At 42.4% G+C, this 20956-nt stretch overlaps 2 protein-coding genes across 2 annotated transcripts; one reads left to right on the plus strand and one right to left on the minus strand.

The window, feature by feature from the left end:
* Positions 1–214: 214 nt before the first annotated feature.
* On the minus strand, positions 215–13428 carry LOC311229369 (intermediate filament protein ON3-like; the record flags this gene model as incomplete). Its single annotated transcript, XM_084315451.1, has 9 exons — positions 215–801; positions 1773–1804; positions 2215–2435; positions 4994–5119; positions 5424–5588; positions 5688–5783; positions 7211–7271; positions 10974–11182; positions 13213–13428. The coding sequence occupies 9 exons, from the start codon at positions 13426–13428 to the stop codon at positions 794–796; spliced, it is 1134 nt and encodes a 377-aa protein (XP_084171577.1). The 3' UTR covers positions 215–793.
* Positions 13429–13796: 368 nt separating this feature from the next.
* LOC311243258 (keratin, type I cytoskeletal 18-like) lies at positions 13797–18888 on the plus strand. Its single transcript, XM_084332413.1, has 8 exons — positions 13797–14244; positions 14504–14586; positions 15095–15251; positions 15338–15499; positions 15781–15906; positions 16974–17203; positions 17576–17610; positions 18537–18888. The coding sequence occupies exons 1-8, from the start codon at positions 13891–13893 to the stop codon at positions 18716–18718; spliced, it is 1329 nt and encodes a 442-aa protein (XP_084188539.1). The 5' UTR covers positions 13797–13890; the 3' UTR covers positions 18719–18888.
* The last annotated feature ends 2068 nt before the right edge of the window (positions 18889–20956 follow it).

Here is a 20956-nt window from a genome sequence, read left to right on the forward strand (position 1 = left end):
AGAAGCACTCCTTAAACATGCGTTTGAGGTTCAAAGGATTTATTTTTCAACTTTCAGAGAGCAGTTGATGATACAGCCATTGATTTGATTGTACAAAACACGAGATGGAAATATATTAGCATTTTCTTTCCTCACAAAGGCGAGAAGGGGAAGAAAAGCGAAAAACGAAAGAGAAGGAGGTCAGATTCGAAGTGTGCGTGCGTCTTGTCCCAAATCCCAAATGTAAACAAAGGTTAGAAGCTTTCAAGGAATATCTTGACATACACACAAACGTCTCTCGCCTCGAGCGAGACTGCCATGTGTTTTAGGGGTAAAGATGTCGTCTCTCCCTAGATGGTACAGTATACACCAGTTGAATCACTGAAATCGGACCACGTACAGAAGGATACATTCAGTTTCATTAGTTTCTGTGGTTTTTCAAACAGCCAGTTCAAATACAGGTATGTGTCACAGTTGAAGTTTATTATAATTGTTTTAGAATCTCTTCATCCACTCAAACTTTGCGTTGATATGGCAACAGAGGGAATTGGCGGACAGTCAGTCGTCGGTGTAGTGGAAACTTTCTGACACAACCCTGCCCGCCTCCACGTTCACACAGATCAGCAGACGTTTCTTGGGGATGAGGTCTGTTGTTGTTGTTGTTATTGTTGTTGTTGTTGGTGGCGGCCGTGGGTCGGGTTTCGATTCTTGTTCTGGTACTAGGACGGGGAGCGTCGCTGGTGTCGGCGGCAGCAGTCTCGGCTGAAGGAAGACGTCTGCGGTGCAAGCAAGGACTTGGATTGGTTGTTTTGTCTTAGAAATCTACAGCAAGCGAAAGAGAGGGCTGATTTTAGTGGAACATAAAGCACCGATTGATCATCAGAAGAAAACACACTGGTATGTTTGACAAGGAGGCACACAGCGTTTACCAGACCGGGGGAAGGATGAATCTCCATCAAACTCTTTACCTAAAGGAACACGCCGACACTATCGGAAACACGCTTACCGTCTTCTCCAAAGGCGGACAAGAAGATAGACACCATCTTCTTCTCTGTGCATTCAGTAGAAAGCTATCCGGCTGCAAGCTGGCCTAGCTTAGCACAAATGAATGGAAGTGGATATGGATCAGCTAGCCTAACTTAAAAGAGGTGTTTTTGGCCAACAGCTGGGATAGCTGATCCGTATTCCATTAATTTGTGCTAAGCTAGGCGAGCAGAGAGTGCACAGAGAGGGAATTGGTATCCATCTTCTTGTCTGACTCTGGAGAAGACCGTAAGCACGTTTCTCATAATGTTGGCGTGTTCATTTAAGTTGTGGATTTCCATAAAACTAGACATTTTCCTAAGAATTTCCTAGTTTTGATCTATGAAGATCAGTACTGCGACATCATCAAATTGCGTTGCCTATAAAAAAATATTTTATAGACATAGTCATGTTCCCATACATATGTTAAACATCTAGAATTATGGAAATAAAAATGATAGATGTTTGATATATGAGAATCACTGCCTATAAATCTTTCTTTCAACCGTCTCAGGCAAGGCAATTCAACGATGTCATACGATTGCATTTTCATTCCTCTCGACAGGTCATAACTCAAAACTCGCAGAGGTGCATCACATTTTATTATTGGTCCAACGTGTAAAGATACAAAATGATTATTGGGTCATTTGATCCCTTGAGTAGGAGGGTGGATTCATTGGGAAGTGCTGAGTGCCAACGTCGTTTATGAAGCCTTGAATCACAAAGAGAAAACAGAGGAAGACCGTGAGGAGAAGCAGAACATCTCTCACCTGTCTGCTGCTGACGCATGTGGTCGGCCATTCTGCAGAGAGACGGAGGAGAGAGGTCGTTACAGGAAACTTACATGAGGAACAACACACACACACACACACACACACACACACACACACACACACACACACACACACACACACACACACACACACACACACACACACACACACACACACACACACACACACACACACACACACACACACACACACACACACACACACACACACACACACACACACACACACACACACACACACACACACACACACACACACACACACACAGCCTCTCAAACTAACAAACAAAGCTGGGGACATTGCATTGATTTACAATAATTCCTTAACCCCTAACCTCTCCACAACAAAGGAGTTCTAATAATACAACACTTCAACCCCCCCCTGCCCCCACCCTCCCACCCCCGTCTCCATTGCCCACCTCTGCTCCTCTCCCTCCAGCAGCTTGCGGTAGGTGGCGATCTCGATGTCCAGGGCCAGCTTGAGGTTCATGAGCTCCTGGTACTCGCGGACCTGTCGGGCCATGTCCTGCTTGGCACGCCTCAGCGCCTCCTCCAGCTGGACGATGGACTCCCGGGCCTGGTCCAGGTTCAGCTGGCCGTCCCGCTCGGCCTTCTCAATGTCCTTCTCCAGGGCTTCTTTCTGCACGGGGGGGGGGAGAGACACAGCAGCTGACGGACTATAGCCCATACGAGAACGAACTATAGGGACACCTATAGGAATCCTGTGTGTTTTCTTTTGTACACACTGTAGAGATTTACCACAGAATTTCTGCAGTGATTAATAGTATATTAATGGTATATAGATTTACTAAAGGAATACTGTAGTGAGTTATAGTATTGCTGTGTTTTTTCATAAACAACATAGATTTACTAGGGAAATACTGTAGTGAGTTATAGTATTCCTATGTTTTTTCCATATACACTAGAGATTTACTACAGAAATACTGTAGTGATTTATAATATTCCTGTGTTTTGTTCATAAACATAGATGTACACATCATTTGATTAACACTTTGAGTGCCAGCGACGTGTATTGTCGTCTTTTCATGCCCCCCGTTGAGTGCAGACGACGCAAATTGTCGTTTGATTTTTTTATTAGCGATCTGAATTCATATTTCATCAACCGAGTCTCCCGTTGGTACAGCAGACCCTCTAGGAGCTCAGATTGGAAAATACCGCTCCCTATCGTCTATCCCTGTGTAACTGCAGGCCATTCGATTATACTGGTGGATCTGTGTGGGGGGAGCCAACTGGCTCCATTATGCTGGCGAGGGATCTGATGATGAAGGAAGTGATCGCGAGTTGGAAAGCAGCGTGGAATATATATTTACAGCAGCCAATAATCAATCAATAAACGCGATCGATATTTGGAATGGCGATCAGGAATTGGAATAATCTTTTTGGAGAACATCTGATCTAAGGTAAGGAGTCTATGTTACCAGTTTTAGGATAATCAGAGCTGTATTCACTGAGATAACAGTGTGTCCCGTATGTGTATATGTGTGTGTGTGTGTGTGTGATGTTGAGGAAATGAGAATCGATTTCTCAGCTCGCTTCTATAGCATGCATAAGTACACATATACTATCGATAATCTAGCGTTTATTTGAAAACGATTCATAAATAGGCAGACAAATGACAACGTGTCTAGTGTATTCGAGAATATTCCAATAAATGCCGTTTATGAGGGAATATTTCTATTTTCCGGAAATTTTCGAGAGAACGATAGCTTTTCGAAATGTAATTGAGTAAAAGTACAAGTATACAAACCTATAATACTTGAGTAAAGTACAAATTCCCCAAAACTGTACTTAAGTATTGTAACGAAGTACAATTACTCAAGTACTTTACACCCCTGCTGTGTTTACAGTTTTTATTGTTTTGGTCGGATGTGTATGTTGGAGGGGGAGGGGTTGCTACTGCTGGGCGCACCTCAGGCTCTACCAAGAGAGGTCTGGAGGACTTCACAGTATAATGAGTTACTAAACTCCAACCCACACGTCAGACATAAACAAAGAAATAAACAAAGAGCAATTAAGGGTTTGGTTAAAGGCCACGGTAAGGGTTAAGTAAGAGTAAGGTAAGGTGTGTGACAATATATTTATTAGAGGTGGGCATAGATAAAAAAATTTAATCTAGATTAATCTATCTGCAATCCTGGATTTAATCTAGATTAATCTAGATTAAAATGGCTCAAAAAAAATCTGCCGAAGGCATTCAAAATATGTGTGTTCTACCCAAATAATGACCAGAAGTAAGTCCTTACTTTTTCTTTCCTCCTTATGTTTCTCAGGCCAGGTGGCCCATTACACCATGAGCCCATCTCCCGTTTCCAAATGCATTACAGACTGTTTGAAAAAGCTGTTTTGCTATGATAATTGGTAATGAAATATCAAAATAATGTTCAATAAGATGTACCTGTGTTTAATAAGTTGTTTTATTCAGAAGTTAACACAAATAAATAATATTACCAGTACAGTACAGTATCTAGCACACTCTAGAGCAAAACAGAAAGAAGCATTTCAAACTTGAACTATGTGACATGGCTTGACTCAATCAGTCCAATCTCTATTTCTCCTTCTTCCACCAGTCACTCAGGCAGACCAGCTTGTTTTATGTAGCAGTGTCTACTTATAGTGCCTATAATATTTTTCCCGTTGGGTGCCAGACAGGGCCAAACCCTGCCAATGCAAATCAACTGCTCCAGTGGAGTTGCTCAGTGGCCAATGGTGTCAACTGTGGTTGTACTGGGCAGCTCCCAGGTGTGAATGGAACTGTGTGAATGTGAAGCAGGGCGTTCCTGAAAAAGAGCATCTGTGCTCAGCGAACCTACCCTGGGTAAATAAAGGTAAAAAAAAAAAAGTAATTTTTATGTTTTTAGATTAACTGCGTCAATTATATTATCGCACGATACTAGTATCGCGTTAACGCAGCACGTTAACGCCGTTAACGGCCCAGCTCTAATATTTATATGTATGTGTGTATGTGTGTGTGATTGTATGTGTGTGTGTGTGTACGTGTGTGTGTGTGTGTGTGTGTGTGTATGTGTGTGTGTGTGTGTGTGTGTGTGTGTGTGTGTGTGTGTGTGTGTGTGTGTGTGTGTGTGTGTGTGTGTGTGTGTGTGTGTGTGTGTGTGTGTGTGTGTGTGTGTGTGTGTGTGTGTGTGTGTGTGTGTCTACATATCTTGACACTCCACCCACCTTCTTCCTCAGGGCCTCCAGGTCTCCTCTGAGCTTCTGGATGAGACGCAGCAGGTCTGTGATGTCCTTCTTCACGTCACGCACATCCTGCTCATGTCTCCCTGCAGTCAATACCAGGTCGTCCATCTGGAGGGAGATGACCTCACGGGTTACATTATTATTATTATGATATCTATCTATCTATCTATCTATCTATCTATCTATCTATCTATCTATCTATCTATCTATCTATCTATCTATCTATCTATCTATCTATCTATCTATCTATCTATCTATCTATCTATCTATCTATCTATCTATCTATCTATCTATCTATCTATCTATCTATCTATCTATCTATCTATCTATCTATCTATCTATCTATCTATCTATCTATCTATCTATCTATCTATCTATCTATCTATCTATCTATCTATTGATAGGTCATCACCTTCTTCTGGTTCCACTGCTCAGCCTCCTCTCTGGTGCGGGCGGCCATGTTGGCGTACTGGCCCTTCATGCTGTCGATGATCTCATCCATGTCCAGAGCCCGCTTGCTGGTGTCCTTCATGATGATGGTCTCGTTCTGCACCTGGGACTCCAGCTCTTTGATTTCCTGTAGCAAGAAGTAGACCGATTCAAAACACGGAATCCAATACGGAAATAAATAAAGTGTTCTCTGATTGGTGCTGGGGCCTGTCAATCATACTCGTACCTCATCGAAACCCAGCCTCAGGAAATCCAGCTCTCCCATGAGGTCATCAAAGTCCAGAGCCAGGTCCACTACTGCCAGCTGGCCCTCGTCTACGTCCTGACACACATTTGAATACTTTATTTGGTTCCACAAATTATATTACATAAACAGGGAATCAAATGTATCAGGGCCAAGCAGCACTGAACACTTAAGAGTACACATAGCACCTCCTTCTACATGCGGCTAAGCTGCCAATAATAGCTGAGACAGAGCAATATTTGGCTATTTGTTTGGCTTTTCTCTTTGACATTGCAGCAATTCTCAGACCACTCATGGTGCTTTTATATACATGGCCAAGACTTCCGAATATAAGTACTGTATACTGTATCTACACTTGTACCCAAGGCTGGTTATCACATCGAGCAATGGTTGGTATTTTATATTATTGTCCTAGAAAGCCTGGTCCATGTACAGGTCAAAGGCACAGCCTACTTCTAAGATTAGCACCTCCTTGTGGCTGGTGTCAACAAAAACAACATCAGGTGTATTTGGGATGTTAGCAAAGACATCATTGGTAAAACCAAACCATTCTGGTAGCACTCTAGTATGCTTGTACATTGCTGCACTAGATGCTAAGATGTTTTGTACCGCGTCAGACACAATGTCCACAATATGGTCATAACGAGCTATGTACAGGTGTTTGTATGCATTACAGTACATCCATTTGTTATGTGTGCAATGGATTCTAGGTAACACACACACACACACACACATACACGCATACACGCCTACACACACACATACACACACACACACACACACACACACACACACACACACACACACACACACACACACACACACACACACACACACACACACACACACACCGTTGCATACGCACAGGATAATAACACACATGATAAGAAGAAGAGTAGCAGGTGAAAAGGTAACATAAAAAGCAGCGTCTCCTCCGTACTGAGCAGCTCCCTGAGCGGCTTCACATCATGCAACTACACCCTCTATAGAACAGGTTCAACGCTTCACCAAAAGGTCCTTCCTGTCCTGTTGTGATGCTGCATTGAACCGTTTTAGTACCTCTTTAGAACCATTGTTCTATGAAAAATGTCAGATTTAAAGAAAATGTGTGATATTGGTGAACAAGTCTGTAACTGGTGCACGATATTGGTGAACACATCTGTAACTGGTGTAAGATATTGGTGAACAGGTCTGTAACTGGTGTAAGATATTGGTGAACAGGTCTATAACTGGGTCTGTAACTGGTGTAAGATATTGGTGAACATGTTTGTAACTGGTGTAAGATATTGGTGAACATGTTTGTAACTGGTGTAAGATATTGGTGAACATGTCTGTAACTGGTGTAAGATATTGGTGAACATGTCTGTAACTGGTGTAAGATATTGGTGAACATGTCTGTAACTGGTGTAAGATATTGGTGAACATGTTTGTAACTGGTGTAAGATATTGGTGAACATGTCTGTAACTGGTGTAAGATATTGGTGTACAGTACAGGTGATCCTCACCTTCTTTGTAAATACAAAGTTATTCTCCAGTTCACTTTTCTTTTGATATTCATCTTCATACCTGGAACAGATTTTTTTTTAAAGAGGGGGAAAGATATCATTAGATCACATTGTGGAGGACAGACAGGAAGGAGCCGACATGAGACCAGAGACAGGATATTACCCTTTTTGACACCGGAGTTTGCTCACTTGTGCACGTGTGTGTGTGTGTGTGTGTGTGTGTGTGTGTGTGTGTGTGTGTGTGTGTGTGTGTGTGTGTGTGTGTGTGTGTGTGTGTGTGTGTGTGTGTGTGTGTGTGTGTGTGTGTGTGTGTGTGTGTGTGTGTGTGTGTGTGTGTGTGTGTGTGTTGTGCTGTGCAGATCCAGACCTATAGCCTCATGGAAAACAGCTCAAGGTGGATGGATGGCTTTTAACCCAGAATATGTCAGTCAGAGCCCACCTGTTCTGTTCTACAAACAACCCCCCCATACACACACACACACACACACACACACACACACACACACACACACACACACACACACACACACACACACACACACACACACACACACACACACACACACACACACACACACACACACACACACACACACACACACACACACACACACACACACACACACACACACACACACACACACACACACACACACACACACACACACACACACACACCACCTCCCTCTTGAAGTTCCAACCAATGTGAGAAGGGGAAAAAGAGAAGAAAACAGATAATACAAAGGATAAAGGATAACAGAAGAAGAAGAAGAAGAAGAAGAAGAAGAAGAAGAAGAAGAAGAAGAAGAAGAAGAAGAAGAAGAAGAAGAAGAAGAAGAAGAAGAAGAAGAAGAAGAAGAAGAAGAAGAAGAAGAAGAAGAAGAAGAAGAACAACAACAACAACAACAACAACAACAACAACAACAATAAGGATAATGTATATAATATAATAAGAATAACAGCAACATAAACAACAAACAAAAGCAATAATAATATTCAATAAAACACCTCTGCTGTCACTCACGGTCTCACGCCCAGAGAGTAACAGATTCTCCACCACCAGACTGACTGCACACAACAAGTCTAGTTGAATCGGTATCGAATCGAATTGAATCTAATCAAATCTAAATAGAAATGGAATCAGGGGACCTTGTGTATGTAAATCAGGCAATATGTGCCCAATATACATCCTCCAGTTGCTCAGCTTGGACACAGTGCAGAACCACCGCCCACACGATGACGATGTGAGGTTGTGTAAAGGGGTTGATGAATTATACTGTAAGCCCACTCTGAAAGAGCAGGGTGGAAAAACAGACTGCGCTAATGTGAGGGAATGCAGTTTGTTAGGAAATGAGGCTCAAACTCGTACACAGTGATGGCCTTCCTGGAATATATTCAGCTAATGTGCATGTGCGTGTGTGTGTCATCAGTTCCCATCTAATCTATTATATAAATCAATTCCTCAGGACCTTCTCAATGAATATGATAAACGTAACAGATATATGGATAGATAGATAGATAGATAGATAGATAGATAGATAGATAGATAGATAGATAGATAGATAGATAGATAGATAGATAGATAGATAGATAGATAGATAGATAGATAGATAGATAGATAGATAGATAGATAGATAGATAGATAGATAGATAGATAGATAGATAGATAGATAGATAGATAAATAGATAGATACAGTAGATAGATAGATAGATAGATAGATAGATAGATAGATAGATAGATAGATAGATAGATAGATAGATAGATAGATAGATAGATAGATAGATAGATAGATAGATAGATAGATAGATAGATAGATAGATAGACAGACAGACAGACAGACAGACAGACAGACAGACAGACAGACAGACAGACAGACAGACAGACAGACAGACAGACAGACAGACAGACAGACAGACAGACAGACAGACAGACAGACAGACAGACAGACAGATAGATAGATAGATAGATAGATAGATAGATAGATAGATAGATAGATAGATAGATAGATAGATAGATAGATAGATAGATAGATAGATAGATAGATAGATAGATAGATAGATAGATAGATAGATAGATAGATAGATAGATAGATAGATAGATAGATAGATACAGTAGATAGATAGATCAGACAGACAGACAGACAGACAGACAGATAGACAGATAGACAGATAGATAGATAGATAGATAGATAGATAGATAGATAGATAGATAGATAGATAGATAGATAGATAGATAGATAGATAGATAGATAGATAGATAGATAGATAGATAGATAGATAGATAGATAGATAGATAGATAGATAGATAGATAGATAGATAGATAGATAGATAGATAGATAGATAGATAGATAGATAGATAGATAGATAGATAGATAGATAGATAGATAGATAGATAGACAGATAGACAGATAGACAGATAGATAGATTGTGGTTCAGTGCCTTGCTCCGGGGCACCTAGTAGAGGCAGTGTTTTAGTACTCGAGACCTGGACTCTGACTCATTTTCAGGACTCGTGACTCGACTTGGACTTGAGCACTGATGACTCGGACTTGGACTTGGACTCGAGTGTTGACTGCATTCGGACTCGGAAGGTGCAGACTCAGACTCGGACTTGTTAATAGATAAATAAATTTTTTTTCTTTTTGTAATAGGCCCTAATCATTTGACATAAGATATTGATGGCTAGTGCATTTGTTAGGCTATTGTGTCACAAAGTAAATAAACTCCCTTTGAAATGGTGACCACTGTGTCATTTATGTTTAATGTAGACCTTTTTTTATTTGTATGTCAGCTCTTTGACTGCCAGAGTGGGGTGGACTCAACCCTAGACTCGGACTCAGGTAATGGGGACTCGACTCTGACTCGACTTGGGCTCAGAGACGTTGGAAGGGGGGGTGCGGGTGCGGCAGCATCCCCTAGTGGCAGCTTCAGTTACTGCACAAAACGGTCTTTTTATATACTGTAACCTTATAAGTTGTAAGTTTCTCCTGCTCAAAGCACTTCAGGGCGGACCTAGCACATTTGGCGCCCTAGGCGAGATTCACCACTGCTCAGACCGACCGACTGTTTTAGATTTTTGGCTCATTTCACCTTATGTTAGAATTTTTTTTATGTAAAAATAATGGTTGCAGATATAGAGAGGGGCGCCAAAACTGCACAGAGAAAAAAAAAATTAAATAAAAAAAAAATAAAAAAATAAATAAAAAAAAAAAATAAAAATAAAATGTTTTTGGCGCCCCCCTCTGGGTGGCGCTCTAGGCGACCGCCTATATCGCCTGTAGGAAGGTCCGCCCATTACACTGTACAAAATCATACGTGTAAAACTGACAATATTGCAGCAGAGTAGATTTTCGAGTGACAGGTGAAACAACCAATTTAAACCATATCTGTTATTATTGCTTTCAGAGGCTCCTCCACTGGCTTGTAATATGCCCAATGTTGATTGTGTTTCTCTTTAGTCAATCGCTGACAATAGCCTAAGCCTAGCATACAGTTCTTGAAAATGTAGCTAATGTAGGCTTGAAAAATCTAAATAAAACAATTATTACATTCTTCTCATTTGCCTCACATCTCACGTCATTTTCATTTAACTGGATCACATGTAAAATACCACGGACTAGTACAGGACTCGGCAGGACAGCATTCTCTTATTGTTGTTTTATCTTGTTGTACACTCAGCAGTTCTGTAAATGAGGTGGCCTCACCTCAGAGCTCACCTGAGTATAAATAAAGGTTTCAATCAATCAATCAATTCCCACTCACCTCCGCTTGGTCTGATCCACCTCGTCCTGGTTCTTCTGCAGCTCTGCCTTCAGCTTGAGGTGGTCTCGCTCCAAGCCGTCCACCTGCCTCTGCAGGTCGTTCTCCATCTGCCTCACGACCTCGTCGATGTTTCCCTTGTAGTTCTCCTGCTCCAGCAAGATCTTCAGCTTGGTGTCCAGCACCTTGTTCTCGTCCTCCAGGTATTTTACCTGAGGGGGGGGGGGGGGGGGGTCAGATGTCACTATGGTAATATGTATACTGTCATTATCACACTGGTATGTGATTGCAACCTGGTCATTCTACATCAGAGATTTTGAGATATTTGCTAGTGCTTCTCAGATATTTCTACTAAATACACACACACACACACACACACACACACACACACACACACACACACACACACACACACACACACACACACACACACACACACACACACACACACACACACACACACACACACACACACACACACACACACACACACACACACACACACACACACACACACACACACACACACACAAATGCAGCTTCAAACCCTTACATTTATTATAGGGAAGAGAAAATGGAGAAATCAGAGCCTAAATGTAATAGAATTATGCAAGGGGTCAGTCATCCCAATGCCTGGAAATGCTGTTATTTTCCACATAACATGCACACTTCTCATAGAGCCAACTGCTGCAAATGTAGACAATCTCCTGAACGTTCTTTGTGTTATTTTATGTTTTTATTTTATTTATTATAATATATCCCAAAGTCAGGAAAAAGCAGTCATATGACATCACTGTGGACCTATCTCAAAAAAATAAATTATAATAATTAAAGAATAAAAGAAAAAAGACGTCAGAAATATAAATATTGTGTTAAATAAAAATGCAAACAGAGAACCACAAAACAGGCTTACATACCGTTCTAATAAATGTACGAGGACGAGGTCCACAAAAGACTAAATTAAATAATGTACCAAGTAACAGTAAGAATGACCACACCTACTGGAGGCTTTAGTGCCGCTGCCTGCTTGCAGTTAGTTAGATGGTCGCTAGATGGCGGAAGAAAACGGAGTGGATTTTGTGAGGGAGAAAAGTTTTTTGCTTTTGATTGATTGATTGAAAACGTTAATTAACAGATTGTAGAATGGGTACGTACAGTACAGTACAATACACACAATTGTTAAGTGGATGCAGACCAGAGAAAGACTTTCGTCTTGTTTACATCCGGGTCCCCCATTTTTAATTCATAATGACATTTAATTATGACATACACAACATACACAATATACAGTACTGTTAAACAGAGATCCTAACAGTAAATATATACATACGAGGGGGAGGGAAATGTACATGAGGGTGTTCGGACATTTACGGGGACCAGTTTCGAATTGCAGCCTCCCGTAGGTGCTATTTGAGAGCGGTTTTGAAGGAGGGTAGGTAGGCCTATGATTCACCTTTTTTTACGGCTGTGGTAGGGCGTTCCACATTGATGTGTGGCATAATTGCAAAACGTGTTTAGTCCCTTGTTTGAGCCGAATCTGGGTTGCACATGATTTGTGGAACTTGTGGTCGTGGTATTCACTGACCTTTGGGAAGTACCTCGATAATCATACATGGGTACCTACCTTACCTTACCGTACCTTAGTGGTGTAGTCGTGTATCTTGTAGACCTACGCCCCAGGCAATGAAGCGCCAGACACGCACTTGTCCCCCAGAGTAGGTTATATTTATCTTTTGCTATGGGCCACTTGAATACTGACTACTGCCTTTTTGATGAATGGGACTTTTACTGAGGTCTTCTCTAATTTGATTTGGAAAAACTGGGTAAGGTATAGGCTAATAATAATTTAGGCAATTAGATAGCTGTAATAAATTAAATTTCAATTAAATTCAATTCAAACTTTAATACAGACTCATGGTCCAGATCAAAAAATAAAACATACGCAACCTATATAAAATTAAATTACACACAATAGGCAAAAATAACATATCACTTCAATACACATCGACGTCCCACAAATAGCTGTGCCAATGTCTCCACATATAGATGAGTGCACGTGGCACTGAACACGTAATAACCACAATAAATTAAAACGAGAAAATTGTTGTGATCAAAATGATATGTTGCATCTGAAAATAAGGTGATTGGAGAGACAATAGGCTACCAAAAAGTTATCAATAGGCAATTGCCCTGTATCGACTAATTAAAAATAAAATAAAATAAATAAATAAGTGTTGCAAACCTTGTCAATGAAGGCAACAAACTTGTCGTTGAGTCCGACCATCTGGTCTTTCTCTTTGGTCTTGGCCGACTGGTCCTTGGGGTCCATCTTGCGATCCACTGGGTTGAGCAGGTCGGTTCTTCTCGGACCCAGGCCGATCGGGGAGCTTTTTTGGGGAGCACCCCCCTTGCTGGCCGGAGAGTACGACTGGCTACTGTATCCTCCAGTCTTTGACATCCTGAGACTGTCCTGCATGATGATGTACCCGAAGGACAGAAAGTTAGATGTATATGTGAGAGAGAGAGAGCAGGAAAGGTACTTCTTCTATCCTCGGCATCACCTGCTTTTAAGATGGCCAAGGGCCACCCCTCACCTCTCAGGTATTCGCTTGCGTCCAATCACACGAAGACAAGTGCAATTTCACAAAGTAAAAAACAAAAAAGTGGAGATGAAATACTTGAATTTCGACTTTGAACCCGTTTGTCCGGGGGTGTGCTGAACGTGGCGAGCCAATGGCATCAGTGGGGCCGGTTTCATGCGTAAAAATGCTGTATAAAATGGTCCTCGAGTCGTCCTCCTTTAACCGAACAGGTGACCACCAGCACCACCACACATCACACCTCTCTGCGTACTCAGCAGTCAGAAGAACATCTCTCCGCTTACTCAGCTGAGCTCACTCCCATCCAACCAACCAGCACCATGCCTAAGATGAACAACAACAGCTCCAGGAGCATGTTCGGTGGAGCCGGAGGAAGAGGCTCCAGAGTGTCCGTGGCGAGTCTAGAGGGGCTGCGGAACGTGATGCGCAGCGACCCGGATAAGGAGATCCTTATGGTTAAGGATCCCGGCGCTGATGTCAGCAGTCCGGACGACAAGAAGACCATGCGGGGTCTGAATGAACGGCTGTGCGGCTACCTGGGCCGGGTGACCGAGCTGGAGAAGGCCAACAAGGAGCTGGAGAGGCAAATCAAAGACATCTTGGCGAAGAGAGGCGCACCCAACGGGCGCAACTGGGATGAGATCGAGAAACCACTGGCTTTCCTCAGGAAGAAGGTGATCGTTTGCTTATTTCAAACCAATTAATGATTAAACATTCCCTACCGGCTACACGATCATGGTCGTGTTGATCATTTTATTTGGGACATTTTCCAATTTTACGCAATGATTACGCGCACGGTATTGAGGGCCAGTAATGCAAAATAATTTGATACAAATGCGTCCTATATATAAAATGAAGGTGGAACGATGTATGTCGCTTCATGTCGTTTGTTATACGTGGGGGAAAAAATATAATATCATGCATCTTTCTCAGATCAAGGATATGGCCACGGACAACGCCAAACTGCTTCTGCAGATTGATAACACCAAACTGGCCAACGAGGACTTCTTAAACAAGTGAGTCCTTCTACATACTTTTAATGCAAAACGAAGTGATATCATTAAATGATGAAGTAATATATAATTATTATTCATTTGGAATAAGCTATATCAGCTATAGCTGGCAAACCTACAGTTTTGAATTGTGAATTGTGAATCTAACAAACAACGATAAATCCCCAATGTAGGCTACCCAGACACATCAGATCATGTTAAAGTCATCCATCATGATTCATGGCACCTATATATTTAAAGAGAAATATACAGTGAGGCTTAACGTTTCGGACCACTTTATTTCAATCAATTCACATCAACCAACTTTGATTTTCAGCACTGATTGTCAGTTGCTATATGAATTCATTCAGTCCCCTTTAGATTTGTGTCGATGCGGTTCCTATTGTGGATGGAAGGCGGACATGAACTCAGTCGTTAACTCTGTGATCAATACAACCCCATGGAGTCAGTCTTTGGGGTCGGGAGCGGGCGCGGCTCAGTCAGTCATGAGCCTCATTGCTCCTCTGTGCAGGTTGGATGGTGAGAATCAGGCCCGCCGCACCCTGGAGCACGACATCACCGGGCTGAAGAGGATCATCGACGACACTCAGCTGAACCGTGCGCACCTGGAGAGCCAGATCGAGGGGGTGAAAGACGACCTGGGCGTCCTCAAGAAGGATCACAAAGAGGTGACTATGAGAAAAAACACACACTCACACACACACCACTCACCTCCAAGGCGGTAGAACTAACCTCCTCTGGTTGCGTGTGGCAGGACGTGAGCACCCTGCGTCTCAAGATCAAAGACTCCAGAGTGGTGGTGGAGATGGACTCCCAGGACTCCAACCTGGCCGACACCCTGAACAAGATCCGTGGCCAGTACGAGAAGATGGCGCAGAAGAACCTGAAGGACACCGAGGACTGGTACCATAACAAGGTGAGCCACGCCGACCAGCCTGGTCGTGTACCCATACGTCGGCTGACGATCGGTATCGGTCATTACGGGCTTTAAAAACCACATATCGGATATGTTTTTGTGAATAGAACCTGACTTGCATCAATTTTGAAAAGTACCCCTCCCACAGAATATTCCTTCCTTTCAATCCCTCTCTCTACAATGTTGTTCATTTTGGTTATCTTATCTGTTTTCATCTCTTTCCTCTCTCTCACCCTCTCTCTCTCTCCCCCTGCCCCCCCCCCCCTCTCCCTTTCTCTCAGTTTGAAAACATCAAGGTGGAGGTGCTTCAGAACACAGAGTCGTTGGAGTCTGGGAAGTCAGAGCTCAATGACCTGAATAGACAGAGGCAGCTGTTGGAGATTGAAATCCAAGCTATGCTCAGCACGGTAGCTACACACACACACACACACGCACACACACACACACGCACACGCACACACACACACACACACACACACACACACACACACACACACACACACACACACACACACACACACACACACACACACACACACACACACACACACACACACACACACACACACACACACACACACACACACACACACACACACACACACACACACACACACACACACACACACAGTTGTCAGTTGCCACACAGTAATTATAAAGTAAAATGATGCATGAGAAACACACAGCCCAAGGCTGCAGCCTGTTCCACAGAGACGTCCAGATAGAAGGATAGATTCCTTTGTTCTCCTGTCAGCAAAACCATTCCTAAGGACACGTCTGGAGATGCCCCCCGTTTTGACACAAAACCCCTCAACATCCTCAAAGGGGGAAAAAATCCCTTAATTCCCTGTCGTCACGATGGCGCCCACACAAAACAAGTTGACACCGCTTACAGCTTACACACCGGAGGGCTGAAACTATAGGTCAATGTTTGCCGTGTAAACATCATGGGACCCGAACCCACTTTACTTTCCTGCATCATTTAATCCCCCTTTTACTTTCCCTAGAAGAAAAAAAAAAACAATAACTAAGAGTAAACCCCCTGAAGGTGAGGCCCTTCAACCTTTTGACGAGCATACCTAGTGGCTACCCTGTCATTACCCATCACCTCTGTTATTTCAAAACAGACGAGCTGTCTACCATTCTACTGTTATCCAGAGAGGCACCTGGAACCAGCAGAACAACAAAACATCCATAAATGTCTGTTTTTTTGAGGAGACAGGAGCGCTTGTTTTGACTTTGAGCGGGTGAGGAGAGGGGAGAGGGTGTGGTCGGTTAAGAGTAGCAAGGCCAACGGTCAAGACCGAAGTCTTCTCTGCTCCATCCCCACTCACTCAAAACATTACATTTGAATGAAAACGTTTACTGAGAATTTACACATACATGACCCAACGATACATTTGTCGTCGTGTTATCGACACATCACTAACCACCATCGCTAATTACTATTATTCACGGTATCTCGCCTGCTCAGATCCGCTCCCTGGAGGAGACGCTGAAGGAGACGAACAATCGCTACGGCCGCGAGCTGGGCCGCCTCAACAAGATCCTGCTGGGGCTGGAGGCGGAGCTGATCCAGGTGAGGGAGCAGGTGGGGCTGCAGGGCGACGCCTACCAGGATCTGCTCAACGTCAAGATGAAGCTGGAGGCGGAGATCGAGAACTACCGGAACCTGATGTACGGCGTCACCGCCGACGAGGACAGGTGAGGAAGGGACTGCATGTGGGGACTGCATGTAGCTGAATACAACTCTCTGTCAAAAACAAGCTTTTTGATTGATTGATTGATTGATTGAACACTTTATTAACAGATTGCAGAATGGGTACAGTACAGTACAGCTCAATACATACTATTGTTAAGGGGATGCAGACCAGAGAAAGACTTTCGTCTTGTTTACATCAGGGTCCCCCATTTTCAATTCATCATAACATCATAACATCATGACTCTGATCCATAGATACCTGTATTGAACACATTTCTTGTCACCTTGGTATATAAGTGTTGGTATAAGTGTTTTAAAAGTCCCCAGTTGGTGTGTTGCGATAGTACGAGTATTTTTTCCTCTTCCCCCGACAGCTTGGAGTTCTCTTTAGAGAATGCGCTGAACTACGGTAAGTTGTCGGACGTCTAGGTGGAAACACGAGGAGTTAATCCACCTACATGTAGGTTTTATTTGTACTGTATAACATACATTGTCTCTGGCATGGTTTGTGCTTATGCTCCTGTCAATCTGTTTACGTCTGGTAGGTTCCAAGTCATGGATCTTACATCTATCCCTGCGATGTACACGGGTCAATTAGACATTTAAATGCTTTCAGTTTGTTTGACGTTTAGCTTTTTGCATGACTGGCTGGAGCACTAAACGGGTGTGTGAACCTTTTGGGGGGGGGGGGGGGGGGGGGGCAATTCAACTCGGTTCCATTGTACGAGGTAAAATTAAGTTTAAAAGTCACTGAATCAGCATTCTAAATACTTATTAGACCCACGTCTGCTCCTGAAGCTCCATAAGGGTTGGATAGGTATTAGCAATGTGGCTGACATTCCCAGTTTGATGGTGGACGGCTATCGTGCTTAAACCCTGTTCACTCCTTTTAGATCTACAACAGAGTTAATAGGTATAAGGAAGGATACATTTGCAATCTAACCCTCACACGCTTTTGTTTATTATGGCTTATCACTGCACTGTGTGTCACTGCACAGCCACCACCTTGCATGTACAGTAATCACCCACAATATTAACACACTGTGTGCGAATCAACAGATTATTATGAACAAGCAAATCGGTACAGAATGATAATTTTCCTTGTTACAATGTTACATTTCCCCAACCGATCAGTGTGTGCCAGCGCCCGATAAGTTCCAACGTGGAGCCAATACGCTCTCAAATGCAGCACTTATCAAGTGTCTAAGCATACTGTATCTGGCACTGGTACACCGAGGTAAAGGGAGAGCCTGGAGAAGGAGCGGCAGCCTGATGTACTTTGTGTCCGTCTTAAGATCTCATCCGTCTTCTCGTCTCCCCCCCCCCCTCCTGAAGGTACACCAAAATCTGACGGGAAGGGAGCTAAAAAGGGGGCGAGAGAGGAGGCTCCTATCAAGCGAGGACCCCCGAAAGAAGACCTTGTCAAGGCGGACACCGCTAACAAGGAGGCTCCAGCTAAGAAGGCCCCGACTCCTCCCACAGAGGGCCCCACCCAATCAGATCAACCCGAAGCTTGATTCCCTACCTCCTAAGCCCCGCCAAGCTCTCAACCAGCCAGACATCAACCCTGATTATTGTGCTTTTTGAAGTCTGGAGTGAGCACTGATATTGTGAGCCAATGGAAGTTGTTTTGATCTTGTTCCAGTGTGTTCCGTCTGAGCTTTATCAGTTAAAAAATAAACACACTTGATTTCAACATGTTGTTGTCTCTGCTTTATTATACCTCTGTTATGCACGTTGACAGGGGAATGTTGCTTCAACATTGACAATAGCAGATGTACTATGTACTTCCAGCTACCAGCTGTCATCACAAACAATATTAATGGAGAATTCACCCATAATGCACCTGGTCTTGAGTTCATATTTGATTGTAAATTATTGTCTAGATTTAGATTTCACTCTAGACTTAGAAAGACAAGGTATTGTTATTCTTTCATCTACATCATTTCAATAACAGAATAGATCTGTATCGCTAAGTTACATTCTGAGAAAGATACATGGGAATCAGAATGACCAAGCGGGTGTGTAGTTCAGAGGCTTGTTTACAATGTCAGATGCTGACAATCCAAAGTATCAACAGAAAATACTGATCCATAGTTACAAACCAAAGACAGTGAGAGGGAGGGGGGATTTGAAGTTGTAAAACACATGGCCCCCATTGGCTTCAACATTGACAATAGCAGATGTACTATGTAATGTTATAGTGCTTCCAGCTGTCATCACAAACAATATTAATGGAGAATTCACCCATAATGCATCTGAACTCAAGACTTAGTTAGAAACTAATGTTAAAGGAACACACCAACATTATGGGAAATGCACATACCATGTTCTCCAGAGACGGACAAGAAGATACATACCAATTTCCTCTCTGTGCTATCCGGCTGCTAGCTAGCCTAGCTTAGCACAAATGAATGAAAGCGGATACGGACCAGGTAGTCTAGCTGTAGACCAAACACCTCTCCCAGAATTTTAAGCTATAGGCTAGTGGTCCGTATCTATTAATTTGTGCTAGTTTTAACTGTATTTTCAGTAGGCTATTCCTCCGAGTCTCTAGGAAATGTTATTCATTCATTTTCCTAATCTCACTGATCTTTATGAGACTACAGGTGTCATCAGAAGACATAATATAACAACTCTGTGATTATATACATTTCACTAGTTTTGCCATATGAGAGATCTTTTTATGCTCCTTGAAACACCACAGAGACAGGTGTTGATAAGGCCTCAATTAAACCTACTCCTAAATGGAAACCTTAATTCAACAGCTTTTTCCATTAATCTTAAGAAAAAAAACGATGCTGATTTATTTTGCAAATAATCTCACACATCCAAAAACTCTTAACCGTTTTACACACATTCATTTAGTTTGACAGTTATTAGAGTAAATTAGTTTGAATATGGCCACCAGTGATGTCACCAGGGACATTGAATCATTGTGTTGTGTTAATTACAATTACGATTTTAGATAATTAAAGATAAGGTAGCAGTCCCTATAAGACAAGGTATTGTTATTCTTTCCTCTACATAATTTCAATAACAGAATAAGTTTCAAATGGAAGCGGACATGACCGGTTAGCCTAGGCATTGTCCAACTAACACCTCTCCCAAAGGCTAACCGGTCATGTCCGCTTCCATTCATTGTGCTAAGCTAGGCTAACATGCAGCCAGATAGATTTCTACTGAACGCAGAGAGGAAACTGTTATCTATCTTCTTCTCTCTGGAGAAGCTAATTTCCCAAAATGTTGGCGTGTTCCTTTAAGGTTCCCCCCGAATCAAAACGCCACTGGACAGTTTGAAAATAAGATCAAATATCTCTGCTTCAGTTTGAAACAGTTTGTTTGTTTTTTCTTCTCTTTTGTTTTTGTCCTATTTATTCAATGTTTAATTATCTAGACTAATCTTTTCCTTTATTTTCACCCGTTTAAATATGACTGTAATCACGACAACATTGCAAATGAGGGGAACCTCAATGTATTTGAGAGTAAATAAAGGTTTTGAATGAATATCAAACAGGCTGCACTTATTTCTCCAGCATGGAGGAGTTTGCGTAAAGAAACCATGAATCCATCTTTGCCATTTTAACAAAACCAAGACTGCGACTCGTCTGTGTCGTCCTCGACAGTAATGTATGTGGATATCATAAGATTGCTTATAATTCGGGTCTACTAAATTCAACTAAACCATCCTTAGCTAGTTGTTTAGTTAGTTCATTTTTATTCGACACATTTTAAAACAAAGCAACACACTAAAT

This window comes from Notolepis coatsorum (assembly GCF_963971535.1).
Source record: "Notolepis coatsorum genome assembly, chromosome: 1".
In the NCBI taxonomy this organism is placed as follows: Eukaryota; Metazoa; Chordata; class Actinopteri; order Aulopiformes; family Paralepididae; genus Notolepis; species Notolepis coatsorum.